At 41.4% G+C, this 19,164-nt stretch overlaps 2 protein-coding genes across 10 annotated transcripts; one reads left to right on the top strand and one right to left on the bottom strand.

Annotated features, from left to right (window-relative positions):
* The first annotated feature begins 3,365 nt into the window (after positions 1-3,365).
* Positions 3,366-7,054, top strand: LOC115173364 (uncharacterized). 9 transcript variants are annotated; one of them, XR_003871598.1, is made up of 9 exons: positions 3,370-3,546; positions 3,665-3,712; positions 5,084-5,226; positions 5,320-5,456; positions 5,542-5,635; positions 5,776-6,113; positions 6,201-6,384; positions 6,628-6,750; positions 6,973-7,054. XR_003871598.1 is itself a non-coding variant. In XM_029731372.1 (8 exons), the coding sequence occupies exons 3-8, from the start codon at positions 4,344-4,346 to the stop codon at positions 5,851-5,853; spliced, it is 675 nt and encodes a 224-aa protein (XP_029587232.1). In that variant the 5' UTR covers positions 3,367-3,546; positions 3,665-3,712; positions 4,339-4,343; the 3' UTR covers positions 5,854-6,012. The 9 variants fall into 9 exon arrangements, 5 of the variants coding, with proteins under 5 accessions (XP_029587230.1, XP_029587232.1, XP_029587233.1 ...); XM_029731372.1 differs by lacking the exons at positions 6,201-6,384; positions 6,628-6,750; positions 6,973-7,054 and adding exons at positions 4,339-4,437; positions 4,801-4,929 and having other exon boundaries at positions 3,367-3,546; positions 5,776-6,012; XR_003871596.1 differs by having other exon boundaries at positions 3,371-3,712.
* Positions 7,055-10,232: 3,178 nt separating this feature from the next.
* On the bottom strand, positions 10,233-16,914 carry LOC115173138 (uncharacterized). The gene is made up of 8 exons (XM_029731073.1): positions 16,571-16,914; positions 14,897-15,001; positions 14,676-14,742; positions 14,312-14,465; positions 13,991-14,027; positions 13,573-13,883; positions 10,412-13,157; positions 10,233-10,328 (listed from the first exon to the last, which is right to left on the bottom strand). Exons 1-8 carry the CDS (start codon positions 16,586-16,588, stop codon positions 10,233-10,235), a joined length of 3,534 nt encoding a protein of 1,177 aa, XP_029586933.1. The 5' UTR covers positions 16,589-16,914.
* Between the last annotated feature and the right edge of the window lie 2,250 nt (positions 16,915-19,164).

The raw sequence follows: 19,164 nt of genomic DNA, 5'->3' as shown, positions 1-19,164 counted from the left end.
CAGAAGCAATCAATCAATCAGATTCCAAACTCTCCACCATGGCCAAGACCAAAGAGCTCTCCAAGGATGTCAGGGACAAGATTGTAGACCTACACAAGGCTGGAATGGGCTACAAGACCATCGTCAAGCAGCTTGGTGAGAATGTGACAACAGTTGGTGCGATTATTCGCAAATGGAAGAAACACAAAAGAACTGTCAATCTCCCTCGGCCTGGGGCTCCATGCAAGATCTCACCTCGTTGAGTTGCAATGATCCTGAGAACGGTGAGGAATCAGCCCAGAACTACACGGGAGGATCTTGTCAATGATCTCAAGGCAGCTGGGACCATAGTCACCAAGAAAACAATTGGTAACACACTACGCCGTGAAGGACTGAAATCCTGCAGCGCCCGCAAGGTCCCCCTGCTCAAGAAAGCACATATACATGCCCGTCTGAAGTTTGCCAATGAACATCTGAATGATTCAGAGGACAACTGGGTGAAAGTGTTGTGGTCAGATGAGACCAAAATGGAGCTCTTTGGCATCAACTCAACTCGCCGTGTTTGGAGGAGGAGGAATGCTGCCTATGACCCCAAGAACACCATCCCCACCATCAAACATGGAGGTGGAAACATTATGCTTTGTTTGGGGGTGTTTTTCTGCTAAGGGGACAGGACAACTTCACCGCATCAAAGGGACGATGGACGGGGCCACGTACCGCCAAATCTTGGGTGAGAACCTCCTTCCCTGAAAATAAGTCGTGGATGGGTATTCCAGCATGACAATGACCCAAAACACACAGCCAAGGCAACAAAGGAGTGGCTTAAGAAGAAGCACATTAAGGTCCTGGAGTGGCCTAGCCAGTCTCCAGACCTTAATCCCATAGAAAATCTGTGGAAGGAGCTGAAGGTTCGAGTTGCCAAACGTCAGCCTCGAAACCAAAATGACTTGGAGAAGATCTGCAAAGAGGAGTGGGACAAAATCCCTCCTGAGATGTGTGCAAACCTGGTGGCCAACTACAAGAAAGGTCTGACCTCTGTGATTGCCAACAAGGGTTTTGCCACCAAGTACTAAGTCATGTTTTGCAGAGGGGTCAAATACCTATTTCCCTCATTAAAATGCAAATCAATTTATAACATTTTTGACATGCATTTTCCCAGATTTTTGTTGTTGTTATTCTGTCTCTCACTGTTCAAAAAAACCTACCATTAAAATTATAGACATCATTTCTTTGTCAGTGGGCAAACGTACAAAATCAGCAGGGGATCAAATCCTTTTCACTGTAAATAGAGTTGGAGTCTAAGTGTGTGTGCACACAGCCACCTCTTTAACCACTCTTCAAAATATTTGGCAGCCTTTGAGTTGGAGAGGCAGGAGAATGAGTGACAGAAGAAGAGTCTAATAAAAGCATGGCTTCTCTCCCACTCCTGCTCACAGCAGCAGTGCAGTGGAGTAGCTTCAACAGCCATAGGCCCAGGGATTTCACATCACATTCCATGATGCAATGCAGAATACGGCTTCACACAGAACAATCACCAAACCCATTAGATAACACTTCGCACATCACAGCCAAACATCATGTATCACATGAAGAGGCATGTGTGTTCTCCGGACGTGATACTTTGTCATGGACCTTCAGTTTCGATCCTCTCTCTCTCTACCTCTCTACCTCTCTACCTCTCTACCTCTCTACCTCTCTACCTCTGAATGTTCAGCTTTGAAAAGCCAACTGACATTTACTCCTGAGGTGCTGACCTGTTTTACCCTGCATAACCACATTATTATTTGACCCTGCTGGTCATCTATGAAGAACGTTTGAACTACAGTACTTGAAGAACAATCTGGCCTTAACCTCTTGACGGTCGCCTAGGATAGGGGGCGCTACACCATTTTCAACGGCCTCCTACTCAAACTCAGAGGCTAGGATATGCATGTAATTAATATATGTGGATAGAAAACACCCTAAAGTTCCTCAAGCTGTTTGAATGGTGTCTGTGAGTATAACAGAACTCATATGGCAGTCAAAACCCCGAGACCGATCGTAACAGGATGTGGAATTCTGAATTGCGGACTCAACTTCAGCGCTGTGCCTATAACTCACACTGTGAGCTATGGTTCATTGAGCACTTCCTATTGCTTCCACTAGATGTCCCCAGTCTTTACAAAGTGGTTTGGGTCTCCTACTGTGAAAAATGCCTGAAAGAGAGGCTATGGAACGCATTATGACGCCAGCGCCCCTGGCTACCCCCACCTTTCGAAACGTTTTGAAAGACAATGAAATCGTCCCCCTTGAATGTTATAGGATCTGTGGTTGTAAAAGGCCCGAAAGATTTATGTTATACAATGTTTGACATGTTTGAACGAACCTAAATGTAAAAAAAAATCACTTTTGGTAAGAGAGGTTTTGCGCGCACAACGGTACTTTTGTTGCAGCCTTCAGGACGCCCTAACCAGAACAAGCTATTGGGACATAAAGGAATAACTTTTTCGAACGAAAATACATTTCTTGTGGACCTGGGATGCCTGGAAGTGCATTCTGATGAAGATAATCAAAGGTAAGGAAATATTTTCAAAAATATACAAGACTAGATTTGATATGCGATTGTTCCAAGATGACGCTGACCTGTAACGTTAGCCTATTTTTCAGAGTATCGCATCCCCTTTCATCGCAAAGTATGATTACCCAGTAAAGTTATTTTTAAATCTGGCATTACAGGTGCTTTCAAGAGATATTCATCTATAAATCTTAGAATGACAATATTACATTTTAAAAATGTTTTCGAATAGTAATTTAGTAAATTGTTGCGCTGTTTCACCTGATGCATTTGAGGAAAAATAGTTAGTCAACGTCATGCGCCGATTTAAAATGCTGTTTTTATATATTAATATGAACTTTATCGAACAAAAGAATGCATTTATTGTGTAACATGATGTCCTAGGTGTGTCATCTGATGAAGATTGTCAAATGTTAGTGCTGCATTTAGCTGTTTTTTGGTTATTTGTGATGCATGTGGTTGGTCGGAAAATGGCTATGTGAATACTTTTACGATGTACTCCTCTAACATAATCTAATGTTGTGCTTTTGCTGTAAAGCCTTTTTGGGTCGATTCAGGAGAGGTGTGTCTCTAAAACGATATAATATAGTCCTATATTTGAAAAAATATATATATGACATTTTGTTATGCAAATGGCGATAGGATTTTTCGCTGGATGTCCGTCCCCGACCAGGGGTTAATGGCCATGTACCCTTGTAATCTCCACCGGCACAGCCAGAAGAGGACTAGCCACCCCTCAGAGCCTGGTTCCTCTCTAGGTTTCTTCCTACACAGCAAAAATTGGAGTGTTGAAATTTCAGGGTTAAACATTACCGAGTTGATTTCACTCCCAGAGTGTAATTTTAACACATTCTGATTTAAATGGTGTTCAGTGTTGGAGTTATTTGACAGAGTTGATCCGGTCAGTGTTAACCCAACTCCGCAGAGATGTAATTAAGCTCCGCCCATGCATTTCACTTCGTCGGTTGGAGACAAGTCGGCGCCATTTTCTCCCTCCCATGCAGTACTACACGGTAAGTGCAATTAACTCAAACTTACTGAAACAATTATAAATTGATGCGGAGAATTTCAGTATGAACAATGAAACATCTACAGAGAATATATGCCTAACAAAACCGTGTTTGTTGCCAGGTCTGAGCAGCAAATTTGTCCTGGTGATTAGCTAGCTAGAAGTGTATGGTAAGCTAGCTAACAATTTGTTACTTAAACCGTCTCCAACTTTATCAATGATGATTTATTGAAAGGAAAAACAAAGCGTTATGTTTTTTTACTGTATAAAATCTTGTTTGAGGCTGGAGCTAACGACTTTTTCCCCCCTTCACTTTGAACATCAAAGGGGCCGCAAACAACACGTCCCAACATGCAGACGGTGTTTCACGTGTTGTCTGTGTGACCAGCGTACACTGTATTTGGTGACCCATCAGATTCTATGACCTGCAGTGTTGGAAAAAGTACTCAGATCATTTACTTAATTAAAAGTATATAAGTATTACCAGTTAATTGTACTGAAATTACTAAGTTAAAGCTAAAGTACAATATTAGCAGAAAATCGGGCTGTGACTGATATTAAACATTTATTAAACATTTAAGTGCTTCATTAAATACTGATGAGTCAATGCATAAGCAGCATTTTAATATCTCATTCACAGCGCGATTTTCTGAAAATGTGTACTTTTTCCAACAGTGCAGGTCACAGAATCTGATGGGTCACCAAAAATGGTGTAACACTGTCGACTTAGCTTTAATCTTTATCGTTCTTCCTTTAAATGTTTATTTACTTTGTCAAACTTCCTTGCATGTCTCAGTCAAAATGCTGGTCCAGGTGAAGTACAGCCAACAGCAGAAATATGTGAAGCTGGATGAGGATGAAGGACGGTTTGACTTTATGCAATTCCATGAAAACGGTTAGCATGGCTTTAAAAGCTCGTTGTGCAAGCTCCTTAATGTTGTCGATTCTGATTTTCTTTACATGCCTTTATCAGACTCTTTTATACTGTAAATGGGGTTAAATTGCTAATCATTTTCAGTTCTGTAATGTGTGCTTCATAGAGTGTAAAGTATTAATATACACCAAAACAGTCAAGAAAAAAAGACAATCATCAATTTGGACTTAAGAGGGAATGGGTTATGTGAGGGAAAATGCTCTAGGTATATTTAAGGGTTATACAGTGTTTATTCAACGTGAAGAGTTATTGGCTGTGAGGCAAGAAACAGTGCTGACTTCAAAGGCACATTCAGTTTGACCTTACTATCTTTTCCAGTCATGGAGAGATTTTGCCTGCCACCTGATGCAAAAGTTATATACAAGGATGCAACAGGGACAGAAGTTGATGCAGAAATATTCAGCGACCTCGTTGGACAAGGCAATGTGGTGCTGACACTATTCTCAGATCAGGGTGAGATATCAAGGCAGGATATCTTAAGGTGAATGCACCAATTTGTAAGTCGCTCTGGATAAGAACGTCTGCTAAATGACTTAAATGTAAATGTATAATAAAGAACTTTACACCTTACATAATATAATTATTTGAATTTTTTCTATTCCTTTAGAATTCTCTGATTTCTCCTTGTCTTCTGCTTCTGAGACGTCTGACTCAAGCTTCAGCTCAAGTGCATCAACTATAATCCTAGATGATGTCCCTAGCAAGAGACAAAGAATTGAGGATACACATGATGCTGTGTCTGCTGAACAGGTTTCTTAATGCTTTCACATTTTTTCACTCTGAGTCTCTAGAAAAGCTATTTATCACCATGTTTTGTATTGTAATGTTTTTGTTTTTTATTAGTTGATTGAAGCTGTGCTAAGAGGCAAGTCTGGGGGTGAAGAAGTACTACAGGAGTACCAAACAACAGAAACCCTAACAGATGCTGCAAGAAGAAAAATGGTTAACATCCTGGTGGCTCACATGATTGACAATCATGGGTATGTTTGTTTCACATTGTTTTTATTTGTACCAGATAACTGCATGGCCATTGCATAAATGTACTAATTTAATATCTCCTCTCAGGCACCGCCCCACTAAAGCAATCAGAGAAGATTATGCGCGTGGGATAGTGATGTTGTTCCCTTCCCTCAAGGATCCATACTCCAAGAAGGGCTATGTAATAGGCATTATTATTGTTAACTCTTTCATGTCATGTTGTGACACAAAACTGTGTGGATGACATTGATATTTGAATTCCGTGAGATTTCTCATGAGCCTGGTATGACAACGCATTTATTTTCTTTTTTTCCATTTCAGGAACACTTCTATGATGCTGCAAGCAGCACAGGATACATTTCTTGGCGTCTGAAAACAGTCCAGAGGAAGATTCGTTGAGGATCTGCACTGCCACCAAATAGCCCAATTAACTTTTCTCCAGGGGGCCCAAATTTCCAAAGGACTGTTAATGTTGAAAGGCAGCTTGATGGTGATGCTTGCCAAGAGGCCATGTCTTTGCTCAACCATACCACAGACAATTCCCTGATTTTTCCAGAAGATGAGAGACCTTTCAGCACCGTCAGAAGCTCATTAATGACCCAGGCAGAAGTGTCGATATCCTCTCCAGCTTCCCAAGATTCCTGGATACAAAAGGATTGGTAAGTTTGGGATGAGATGTTTAGAATGGCTTGAAATTTGAAAGTATTTCCTGAAGTAGTAGTAGTTTAATATCTTCTTTCTTAAAGGTGGACCAAGACTTCACTCTCCTATTTGATGGCGACACATCCTCCAGGCTTCTTCAGAAATGGGATTTGTTCTTCAAGCCAAATGTCATAAAAGAGGCTAAGCGGCTCACCTCAACACCAGAGTTGCGTCGCTTGGTGCAGTCAGCAGAAAGTCCTCCAGGAAGCGATCTTGATGAGCCAACAAGTGAGTTGTTTTTTTTTAATTTTAATACATTTGCTATAATTGCAATTAAATTATAACTGCAATAATATTTCATTTGTTTATTCTGTGTATCTCTGAACGTTGATCTGATTTTTGGGATAAATGTGACTAATAGATGGATGACTTTTTAAAACGTTCTCATAATACCTCCCTGTTCTCATTTAAACTTTAAAAGTATTACATTTGAAGAGTTTTCAGTTAATTCTTGTTACTCTTTGTCCTCAGCCTACGACCAAGAAATGGCTTCCCTGTTGTTGCTGTTACATCTCCTTCCACCACCTCCAGGGGGACTGAAGTCTCCAAAAATTAGTGCATATGATGCAGTTGAGACTTGTTGTCTTTCATAAGGTAATTATATTATTAACGTGATTATAATAATTTGTCACGTCACCTTCTTAGCCACATATGTAAATGAGGGTTGTTAAAAAGTGGATGGAATTGTAATTAAGTCTTCATTCCCATCTTGCACTAGCCAATGAAAAGCTGTTTGAATAATCACTTCTATAATGTAGTTCTCTGGCTGCACATTATTCTTGTGTCTAATTTTCAGTTTTCTGATCTCAACCCTAGTCATGCTGCAGTTTGGAGGAGCATCTCCGCAACCAGCAGGATCGGCAGCCGTACCTCCTCGCTGTTGGGCATCAGAAGAGCAAGATTGAGACCTTCTACATCACAATGGATAAGCGTCTCATCCCATGCAAGGCAAACCGTTTAATTCATTGAAGTATTTCCATGTTTGTAATAACTATTCATTTGATATCATGCATGATGTTCTTGAGGGTGTGGTTCAGTATGAGATCAAATTGCTTTTTGGATATCTCACGCAACACTATGTCAGAACAGGACTTGCTTTCCAGGATTTATTGTTTTGATTATGGATTTTTAGAATGAAAAAATCGTCCTACAAAGATTATTTTGGAGAGTGTTGGCAATGGCATTGGTTTGAATTCTATTCAGACATTGTGTCTTGTGAAAAACATCCCACTGTTTGACATTATTCCTGCAGGAAACAAAAACTGGAATTTGTTACTGTTGTTACTTCAAATAATGAACATAGTTTTTTCACCTTCTCTCACTCTAGGTATGACAATATATTTAAAGCATTTGATTGTTGACCACCACAAACTACTTAAGCACTTGTAACCACATAGAAACTTGATACCTAAGCATCATTTTATGTTCCATTACCCATCTTCTATAAGGAAAATTGGCCCCTTATTATATACGTGGTGTATGAGGTTTGAGGCCAAACACAAGCTGTTTAAAGATTGTTTTAAAAATTTCAAAAACATAACCAAATCGCTTGCTGAAAAGCATCAGATGGCCATTGCTTATCACTGGGAAACCTTCACCCTCAAACAAAATGAGTATGGGCCAATTAAATCTTTTCTCTTCAGAGATGAGAATGTCGTCAACAATGAAATGCTTGAAACGATCTTGTCAAAAGACGTTTTCTCAACTAGTTGGGTTAAAGTTGATGGTGGAGAATATAAAGCTGGACTAGTTATTTGCAGTGCAATGGAAGAAGACATGCCAGTCTTTTGTCAAATAAGTGATGTACTTTTGGTTGAAGATCACTTTTTTTTTTTGACAAACAAGCTATTTACAGAGAATTTTGATGACCATCATCATGCATTCAGAGTATTACGAAGTGTGGAAAGATGTCTACTAAAAATGTCTGAGCTTAAATTTCATAAACCGTTTGATATTCAAAGCTCATACAATGTTTCAGATGAAAGTATGTACATTATACCTTCATTCACAATGTTTTAATTCAACTGACTGCAAGGGAGAATGCACAAATAAATGTTTTTGACAATGATTGTTTATTGTGATTTATTATTATTATTATTATTATAAGTATATATTTAATTAAATAATATTGAATAAATTAACAATTCATTTTAACATTTTTTCAGTGTAGATAATTGACACTTTAGGGAGTGAAATTAACAGTACCCAAATAGTTTAAAAATTAACTCGGAGCAGTGTTAGTTGTCTAATCTCTTAGTGTTACTTTAACTCTGTTTTGCGAGTTAAAGAAGAAACTCTGGCAGAGTGTTAAATGTTTAACTATTTTGAAAGTGTTAATTTAACTCTGGAGAGTGTGGACCTATATAAACCCTCAAAAAGTGTTGAAATCAACTCTGTGGGAGTTAATTCAACACTGGACTTTTTGCTGTGTAGGTTCCTGCTTTTCTAGGGAGTTTTTCCTAGCCACCATGCTTCTAAATCTGCATTGCATGCTATTTGGGGTTTTAGGCTGGGTGTCTAAATAAGCACTTTGTGACAACTGCTGATGTAAAAAGGACTTTATAAATAAATTGTACTGATTGATTGATGATTGATTGTATGAAATGGAGTAGCATATATCCATCATGTAAAATGAACAATGAGCACTGTCTCCATGGAGTATAGCACTGCAGCCTTAGGCAATATATATTTGTGTGGTGCATAACATTATCTCACATCACATGCATGGCAAGACATGATTGACGTAATTAGATGCTCTGGAGAGATCCCACCCTCCTTCCCCAACACATGTAGAATGCTTAGAAACCACCAGAAACCTGTGAAATGGATCAACAGATGTGGTTTTATCTCCTCTCAAGGTCTGTTGATTTACAGTATCTCAGAATCAGGAACTGTCATCTAACTAAATTAATAGAGAACATCTGGTTATCTGACGGTCTATGCAGAAACTATTGTATTAGAGACAAGCTCTGGTTATTTTTATTTTTTTTACAAGACAAGTTGTTAAGAACAAATTCTTATTTACAGTGGCAGCCTAGGAACAGTGGGTTAACTGCCTTGTTCAGGGGCAGAACAACAGATTGTTACCTTGTCAGCTCAGGGATTTGATCTAGCAACCTCTCGGTTGCTGACCCAACGCTCTAACCACAAGGCTATCTGCCGCCCCAAGTCCCGCCAACTCAAAAACTGCACAATAAATGTGTAACCAAGGGGGAACTAGTGCATTTCTCTGAGAAAAGCTGCTTCGGTGCTACCAATCATCCAAAACACTTGAAACTCTTGTAAAATAATTTGCATTTATTTGATCAAATAGACTTTGAAAGGGTAGACATGCAGAAATTCCTCTTGTCAAATGTCTTGCTGTTACAAAAGTAGTTCTTCATGCAGCGTAACAGGTTACAGGTTCTTCTTGGTGAAGCGCCTGAATGGCTTCATCATTGCTGAAAAGACCCTGACAATCAAGGATTGTTTTTTGATAGGCTGAGATATGGAGGGAGAAACCTCTCCAACTGGAGATTCAGCACCATGAGCCTCAATGTGTGGAGCTAGAAACACAAGAGAAATGGATGGGGAGAGAGATAGAGAGAGAGAGAGAGAGAGAGAGAAATACAGTATAATAACTTTGATAAATAACAGTGCAATGAGTTTGGTAGGCATACTCTATGTTTCTAACACACACCTAAACAAAACTACAAGCTATAGCAGAGCTCTAAAACATCCTTACCTATGCAATGTCCATCAGTAGAAGGAATCTCATTCTGTTCCTGGACTGAATGGCAGTCCTTTTTGTTTCCTCTCTTGGAACGCTAACAGGAGAAAGGTAAAGAGAATGGTACAGAGAATGAATAAATAAATAAATGGAACACTTCTGAATCCAAGGCAACAATTTAGTGATGAATAAAAACATATTTATCTCATATATTTGTCTTATCATAGCCACATCAATAACATCAGCACCTAACTGGAACAAAAAACAAATGCTAACTCCCTGCTATACCTTGAAGTTGATCCTGAGTTTGGTCATTGAAAAGCAAAGGAAGCTCCTTCTTGCTTTCTGCTCAGCCCCCCTCTCTGTCTCAGCCTGGTCTGCTGGGTTTGTTGCAGCAGAAGCTGGTCTTGACGCCTCCTTGCGTCCCCGTACCAGCTGCTGGGTCAAGGACTTTACCAGGACTCTGTCAAATGCAGGGTCCTGGGAGGAAATAGCTGCTTGCAGGGTGTTATAAGAGCCAAACTCCTCCATCAAGTTTTTATGTACACCTCTGAACACCCTGTGGATGTGCAGGTTCTGGGAATATTCCTGTGTCCTGGAGAATCTGGATGCAGCACAGAACTCAGACAGGACTTGTCTGATGAGTTGCTGAGATGTTTCTGTCATGTCTGGTGCCTGTTGGAAGGGTCCATCTAGGGCTGAGGGTCTGATCTTCGATAGCAACCTTATCACCAGTACGGTGACCAAACAGATGACATCATCTTTGCTGGAGTCCATCAAGTACTGCAGTGGGAATGCAGTGGCACTGCTGATGTCTGGGCTGATTAAGAGCTCCCTCAGATGGCCAGAGCTGCTGGGGATGCTCACCTCCTTCTCTTCAATGTCAATCCCATCTCCCTTTGGTACCAAAGAAGTTCCCTTGCTGGTGAAAGATGGAGTAGTGGAGGATCGAAAAGAGGCTTTAGCACTCGGTGGTCGGCTGCTGTCAGTCATTGGACTGTTACGATGCAGGGGTTCATCTGTGTGTGCCATCATCTTTGTCCTTAGGTCACTTGTAGAAATCTCTGGCATTTTAGAGTCCCTGGTGTCGATGCAGGAGCTCCTGGCGATGGGGCAGGTCAGATCAAAAGGCACTCCGTCAGGGATGGGAGTGCCAGGGAGGTTGATCTCTAACTCACACTCTGACCTAGGACCCTTTGAAGAGCTAGACAAGAAACTACGACCCTTTAAAGAAGTGGACAAAGATGAACAGGTTCTAGGGATGTCTTGGCAGACTTGTTCACTGTCATCCTCACTTTTCTCAACCTCCTTCAGCATAGTTCCTACCATATCGTTGATCTGAAGGAGCTCCCTGGAATCCTTAATTCGCCCTAAGTTTGAGATTTCACTCTGGATAGCAACCAGGATTTCCCCAAGGGTCTCTTTGGAAGAAGCATTTTCTGTCCTTTCGGATCCGGATGGCTTCAGCCCTGTGAAGAAATCCTTAAGTATGTTCTTCATATTGACGCAGATGGTCTTAGCTGTTGACCAAAGCTTCTCTTCTGATATTTGAACACTCAATTCAGTATCATCCAGTTGGGAGCCCCCGTGGGAGCACTGCAAAACTCTCCCACTTCTTTCCAGGAGCACAGTGTCAGTGGACTCATTTTTCTGGAAAATAGTCGCCATTCCTTTGACAAAGGTTTCCACTAATCCGGGGGCTGTATTCTGAGAGGACATGGAGGCAATCTCTGATGGCGAGCTAGATGATAAGCCAGCCTGCAGACTTTTCTGAAGACCAGTATGGCTGATCTGTGTGATAAAGGAATGACTGGATCTCATCAGCACTTTACTCACTGCCTCTTCTGCCTGAGTCTGAAAGTCATTGCTAGAGAGCTTCTTAATGCTCTGAATCAGACTAGTAGAGGACTGTGTGATTCTGACACTCTCTTCTGAGCTCAGTTGAGAACATTGAGTACTCACACTCAAGTCTTCATTGGGTGAGGGTGACTGGGAAATAGTATAGTCATCAAGCTTTGATAGGACACCATCAACAAGCCAACAAGCATCTAGGGACTCATCAGATGAACTGACAACGGCCAAGCATTTACTCTCCACTTTTGATAACTCTGACTTGTAGATGGAAAAAACACTGCTAAGAACTTCTTGAGTGCTGTTATCCAGATTGGAGAGACAGAGAGCTGGTATTGGTTGGCTCTCACTGGGAACTCTACTAAGTTTGGTGCTGGGTAACTGGACCTCAACAGTTGAAACAGTTGCCTTTTCCAGGGTGTCTGAAGACTCCTGAAGAGAAGCATCCTTAGCCACACCTTCTTCTCGAGCGGATAGAGTTAAAAGGTCCCTCAGCTTTGCTCGTATAAGGCCATAGAGTGTGCGGGCTGGAGAGAAGGTTATCTTCTGCGAAAACCCTGTTTTGTGGTCATTTACAGGAACTGGCCAATCAACTGCTTCACATTTGCCTTCAAATGATGCTATCGTCTCCATGCCTCCCACAAATGCCTTAACAATCACTGTGGCAGTGGAGCTTACAGATGTCAGGGCTGTGCAGCTGGTATTCAGGGGAGCTTCAGTAAGGCTAGGAGCAGCACTAGAAGGCCTAGAGGAAGGAGCCACGCCAGAAGAGCTGCTGACTTTCCTTGTAAGGATGGTGCTCACCGCCTTGAGGGCTTTAGACTGAAAGTCGGGGCTAGAGAGGGTCTGAAGCTTTCTGGACACCACACTGCTAGAGGATCCAGTCTCTTTGAGAAAGTGAGTGGTCCCTTCTTTCCCAGATGGACACTCAACATCAAGGTCACATTGAAGATTGGTCAGAAATTTAGACCCCAAGATTGTCATCTTCTTGGCCAGATCCAATAGGATGTTGTAGTCCTGTGCCATTTTGTCCATTGTGCCGACAATGGCATTCAGCACATCATCGGTCACAGGGTCCATGAGGGGCTCGATAAACCCTACCCACTCTGGCTCAGACGTTTGGCTCTGTAGCTCGGCCAGGATCTGCACCGAGGCTACCCGAATGACCTCCTTGCCTGCTGCTATGTCCTGACTGTCCATAGGGGGGCAACTCCCTGAGCTGGCCTGAATGGCCACTGAGAGGCCAGAGTTAAGCTGGTGTACTACCTCCCCCGCGATAGCATAGCTCAACTCGGAAGAGCTGGAGGAGGTGGGGTTGGAGTGACCCTCAACCAGGGATATCAGGAGGCTCTCTTCCGTTACCCCAAAGAGAGCTTTCAGAGGCTCCTCCATGAGGGGAGCCTCTCTAGTTGCTGGCAAACTCTGCAATGAGGTCTGGGAACTTGAAGATAAACACACAATCACCACTTATGCCATGCAAATGTGACCAGCCAGCTGGTATCTAATCTGGGTCATTAGTGAGCTTGAAAATAAAATGAGAGCAATGATGATTTACTTCTCATACCACCGTAGTTCTAGAAGCCTAAAGCCAACTGACACGAGTTTTTGCCAGATTTTGATGTTTGTACGACATCAGAATATGATTAATTCTGAAAGGCATGTACCTGACCTATTTATTCATAGATTACTTTATGGCTAACCCAGTTAAGAATTACTTTCACCTGGACCCACCCCCTCAGGGGCAACATTTCTGACCAGAACTTCAAACTACAAGGTATGAATTCCAAGTTAATAATTTATGATAAGTATGGGTCAGGTCTTGCAATTATTAAGTTGAAATATTGCTGTGAACATACCTCTTAGGCGACCAGCATGGTGATGAGGTTCTGCGAGTGGATTTTTGGCGGCACCCTGCACTGCCATTCCTCCTCCTCTCCTTAGTCCAGTAGTTCATCTCACTGATCAGCAGCCTTTTCTCTCGCTCATCCAGACTGCCTAAGGAATCCTCAGACCCTGTCAGAGAGCACTGGGATTCTGGGGAGGCTGCCCCACTCCTCAGGTCCACACCCATGATACGAGCTAGCGCTGGTAGGAGAATGCGGAGGGCTGTCTGGGTCACGACCTTAACAATCTTCAGACACAGCATGGAGAGCTGCTCGAATGTGAGCTATGGCCAACAAACAGAGTAATGTTTTTGTCAATCAAGCAATTCCATGACACCATTCCCTATATAGCGCACTACTTTTGACCAGAACCTTATGTGGAGAGACTTACGTTATTTTTCATGCCATGCTGAATCACTCTCCATTGGCTAGAGAAAAGAAAAGAAAGGAAACATATTTTAGCTGCACACTGGTGTTGAGTTAGTGGAGTCACTAGATAGCCATGTTAGGGAAAATAAAAGTGTATTTAATTAAGCTATTAGCAAGTACATGAGCCATTTTGTTCTTGATTTACAGGAAGAGTTAGGGGTGTGGTTACGGTGATGTTAGGGTTAGGTGTAGTGTTTGAAATCGCATTTGTGGTTAGAAGGTGCACTATGACTATAAATTCAGAGTTGTTGTATGTGAGGTTGGAGAAAGACATGGGACTTGCTCATCAGTTAGACTCCTCAGGAAGGAGAGGAGGATTGGGGCACAGCATGTCCCAATCTTGAGAGAAGGCATTAGAGTCCTCTGAGCCTCCTTCTCCAGCTGCTCAATGATAGATCCCCTTTCCCGGAAACCACACCCGGGTGTCTGAGAAGACTCTGGGAATCCGCAAAGAGAAATCTAAAGTTGAATCTGAACTTTATATCTAATTTCCTTCACCTTTAGTGATTTGATTGCACTGGACAGGTAAAAGCACATCTCTCTGCGGGCCTCCACTATATTGCTTCCACCTATATAGATACTATCTTCTCAGATCAGTGCTGATGAATTTGAACACAACCTGCACCCAACATGAAGTAATCTCGGACCTGCACCAATGCTGCTGTCCTCCTCCACGGAAGTCTTCTTGGCACTGCCACTGGACTTACGTTTAGCCTACATGACAACAGATTATAGGTCTCATAGCAGATCTAAGGTCAGTGTAGCGTCTCCTCCTAATGCTTTAAGGTTAGGATTTAGTGATAGTAAACTAATCCTAGATCTGTGCCTAAGTAGGCAGAGGATGTGTAAAGGACAGCATATTTCTTACCTTGCCTCCAGTCCTGTTCTTGTTGTTCTCATGTGTCTCTGTTTCATCCTTCATATTCTCCACAACTTTATTTTGATCATCCGGGGAATCCTCCCATTTCACGCTCTGGTGGATAAATGAGAGGTCAATAGCAGTCTTAGTTTGTGACTTCATAAAACAACTTATTCGCTCCTATTTTAAACAAAATGGCAATAGTGGTCAGATTTCAGTCCATGGATCAAACCAGTGAGACCTATTGCTGTGGTAGTGACCTACTATACTGTTAGTAATTTCTCCTCTAAACTCAAAATAGGCTAAATGAACCATACCTTGCTGTTGTCTGACATGATGTGTAGCGTATTGTTGTAGGCTATTTATAGGTAATACTAATATCTCCTTTGAAAAAACGTCAGTGAACCATCGGCAGACAACTGAAGTGAATATGAACGTCCTTGAATTATGCCAAAGCATTGTTGAATACTCGATTCCGATTGGCTGAAGCAAGGGCATTCCTCAAAGATGTCATACACACATGATGTCACAATTAGGCCTAAGTCTAATGTCTATATGAATTGTCAATGTCATTAGAAAACAGATCATAGCTTGTCAAAGTTCTGCCAAAGGAAAATATTTGTAAGTGCACGTTTTTGCGTTTAATTTATGGTTTATCAAGCATCCTCATTCATCACCATGCACAAAAACGTAACTCGCTGCAATCCATTAGCTATAATTCTGAGGTTGCAAAGCTGCAAAACTAGGACATGCAATAAATTATAACCACTTGCACTTAGAATAAATTACAATCAATGACGTTCTAGGGGGCTTTAACTATTTCAGCATTATGGAGCTGTCCGCTGCATAGAGCTGACACCATTCTAGGCGTCAGGGGAACGTGCCATTGTGCTGAAATGTTTAGAGTCTGGGCAGCACCTGGTGCTGAAATGGAGCAGGGCTCAGTTCTATGGGTATCTCATGCGGATTTTCTTGCTAGCCAATGTATAACGATACTATAATTACATTATTTTCATCCATCCGTCAACAAAAAGGGCATGTCAACATTTCCCAAGCAATAATGCAATGAAGCCAAGCCGAGATGTATAGTTCTTCATCCAGAGGACGAAGTTCCACTGTATCATCTAAAACCTTCAGAGAGATCCCTTAAAACTGCTGAATAAATTCTCCACAGCTGTTATGGTAGCTAGGTTAATTTAGCGAGACATGGACAAATCCAACACATAGCGTTTCTACTGAGTCCTGCTTAGAGGTGACTGACTGTCATGTTGCTAGTTGTAATGACGCTTTTAAAACAAGAATAGTTATTTGTAATTGCTCTGGGAGCAAATTATTGCAGAGTCCAGCTACACATCCTGCTCGTTGGGCTCATTATGGACAGCCAATGAGCAGCTCAGGTGAAAAAGTCAGCCAGATCTGATCCCTATAAAATACATGCTACTAGGCTACTGTAGCAACCTGCCGACCTGCACAATCCTCCATGGCACTAATGTTACAAGCGCAGTATGGTATGCTAACATCCCACAACAATTCCACAATTGGAATTACTTGCCTAAACGTCCAATCGTACTTATTTTCTAATATCAACCATAGTTTCTGCACTTAAGGCAGACCTGCCATTAGAACAAGATGGAATTAGGAAAACTCTAACGCTCGTTAAACGTAGGCTAAAATGAACCTTACCTGGCTGTCGTCAGCCATTATGTGTAGCCCGTTAATTAAGGCTATGCGCCTCTGATACTGCAGCTGTTCTGATAGGCTACTGTAGCTGCTCTGTAACTGTTAAACTAGTCTAATCTAATCTTATCCGTTGAAAACCCGTCAGTGAACCGTCCTCAAACACAATGAACTGATGTCAATATGGACATTAACCTTCACATAAGATATCAAATACATGACGTCAGATATGCCTAGAGGTATTGTTGACTTAATCAGAATACATATCATAGTGTCACAGTACGTGCTGTTGACAGCCTAGCCCCTGAAATCTGTTGTGAATGTATAGTAATGTTTTTACAATTGTATAACTGCCTTCATTTTACTGGACCCCATGAAGAGTAGCTGCTGCAGCTAAAGGGGATCCATTATAAATACAAATACAAACCCAATGCACCATGATAATACATGCATCAACTTGTTTTGACATATCACATGGGATATGACAGTTCCTGATTCTGAGATACTGTAAATCAACAGACCTTGAGAGGAGATAAAACAACATCTGTTGATCCATTTCACAGGTTTCTGGTGGTTTCTAAGCATTCTACATGTGTTGGGGAAGGAGGGTGGGATCTCTCCAGAGCATCTAATTACATCAATCATGTCTTGCCATGCATGTGATATGAGATAATGTTATGCACCACGCAAATATACATTGCCTAAGGCTGCAGTGCTATACTCCATGGAGACAGTGCTCATTGTTCATTTTACAGGATGGATATATGCTACTCCATTTCATACAATCAATCGTCAATCAATCAGTACAATTTATTTATAAAGTCCTTTTTACATCAGCAGATGTCACAAAGTGCTTATTTAGACACCCAGCCTAAAACCCCAAATAGCATGCAATGCAGATTTAGAAGCACGGTGGCTAGGAAAAACTCCCTAGAAAAGCAGGAACCTAGGAAGAAACCTAGATAGGAACCAGGCTTCTGAGGGGTGGCTAGTCCTCTTCTGGCTGTGCCGGTGGAGATTGTCATGACGTTGGCCTCTTTGGGTACAGGAAGGACAGTTGACCCCCTCCCCTTTGTACCATCACCCAACCTACCTTCCCTCCCAACCCAGGGTTGTAAAAATTCCAAGAGGAGAATCTACTACAACATGTTTCATAGAGAGAAAAAGGAAATTCTTCCAACTCATAGAATTGGAGAACCTAGCGACATGTGTGTTCTGGAGAAGATATGGAAGATTGATGAAGACTCCAGCTACGAACTGATCCACTTGGTACAATTTTGTGATACTCAGAAGAGACAATATAGCCATATTACCCTAAAACGGTCTACATGATAGCCTCAGCGATGAGACTGAATCCACATGGGTGTATACAATGTATTATTAAGGATAAAGCTATTTGTAATACATTGAGATGCTATGTACTGATGTTAATGTGATAGAATTATATTTCTGTAACCAAGTCTAGCTCAGTCATAGGCACGCCCCCAGGGACACATACAGGACCAGGCGTCATTTGACAAGCCTGTTCTCTGGGTACTATAAAAGACCCCCTGATTTACATTTATACAGACCAGGCCTACACTCCATTGCGAGTTGGCTCATAGGTTTGACCAGCCAAGTACTCTACTGAAAGTGAACCATACCACGTGGTTAACTTTTAGACTATCGATATCGACAGAATAAGAACAAGTCTTTGATATTAATTATTAGTCTGCAGCTAAGTAAATTATATCATCGAACGCGAAGACCAACCACATCCATTCTATGACGACATTCATGAATGTCGCTCTGACAGATCCAGTCTAACCGAGAGAGAGAGAGAGAGAGAACGCTGACAAACTCTCCATCAGAACAAAACTCTCCAACAAGAATCCCGACGACACATGAGCGTAAATATATATTGATTGCAAACGTTCCCGAATGAGTGAGCCTTAAATTGTCAATTGTTAATATTAATGAACTCTGTGTAACTTCTCAGCTTACCGTTTTATGACCCATTGTCTAACAGACCAGCCATGCTTGTTAGCCAGTAGGGCACATTACTATGCCAATCCTTGGTGACGATAGTTGCTGTTTGTATGTTTTCTGTTAATTACTTAGTGTAGTAAATAAATCATTTTAAGACAATTGATGTATGGATGATTTTAGTAAAGACAGGGTTCGTGCAGATAACCAAGAATTTACAACTTTCATGATGAGACTGAAACAACATACGGGTTAAGATTGACTGCTATCGGTGTAAAATATTACTAAGTATTTTAAGAGTTTATTCAGAGGATAACAGCTCTATAAACGTTCTTCTGTGGTGCCCCGACTTTCTAGTTAATTACATTTACATGATTAGCTTAATCAGGTAATATTAATTACAGAGAAATAATTTTATAAGTTAGCATGTCATATCACTTAATCCGGCATAGCCAAAGACACGACAAGATTATAAGGGTACATGGCCATTAAGGCCAGATTGTTCTTCAAGTACTGTAGTTCAAACGTTCTTCATAGATGACCAGCAGGGTCAAATAATAATGTGGTTATAGAGGGTAAAACAGGTCAGCACCTCAGGAGTAAATGTCAGTTGGCTTTTCATAGCCGAACATTCA

The sequence above is a fragment of the Salmo trutta genome, chromosome 34 (genome assembly GCF_901001165.1).
Source record: "Salmo trutta chromosome 34, fSalTru1.1, whole genome shotgun sequence".
Taxonomy (NCBI): Eukaryota; Metazoa; Chordata; class Actinopteri; order Salmoniformes; family Salmonidae; genus Salmo; species Salmo trutta.
The sequence above is the reverse complement of the archived record's forward strand: the minus strand, read 5'-3'. Positions and strand labels throughout refer to the sequence as shown.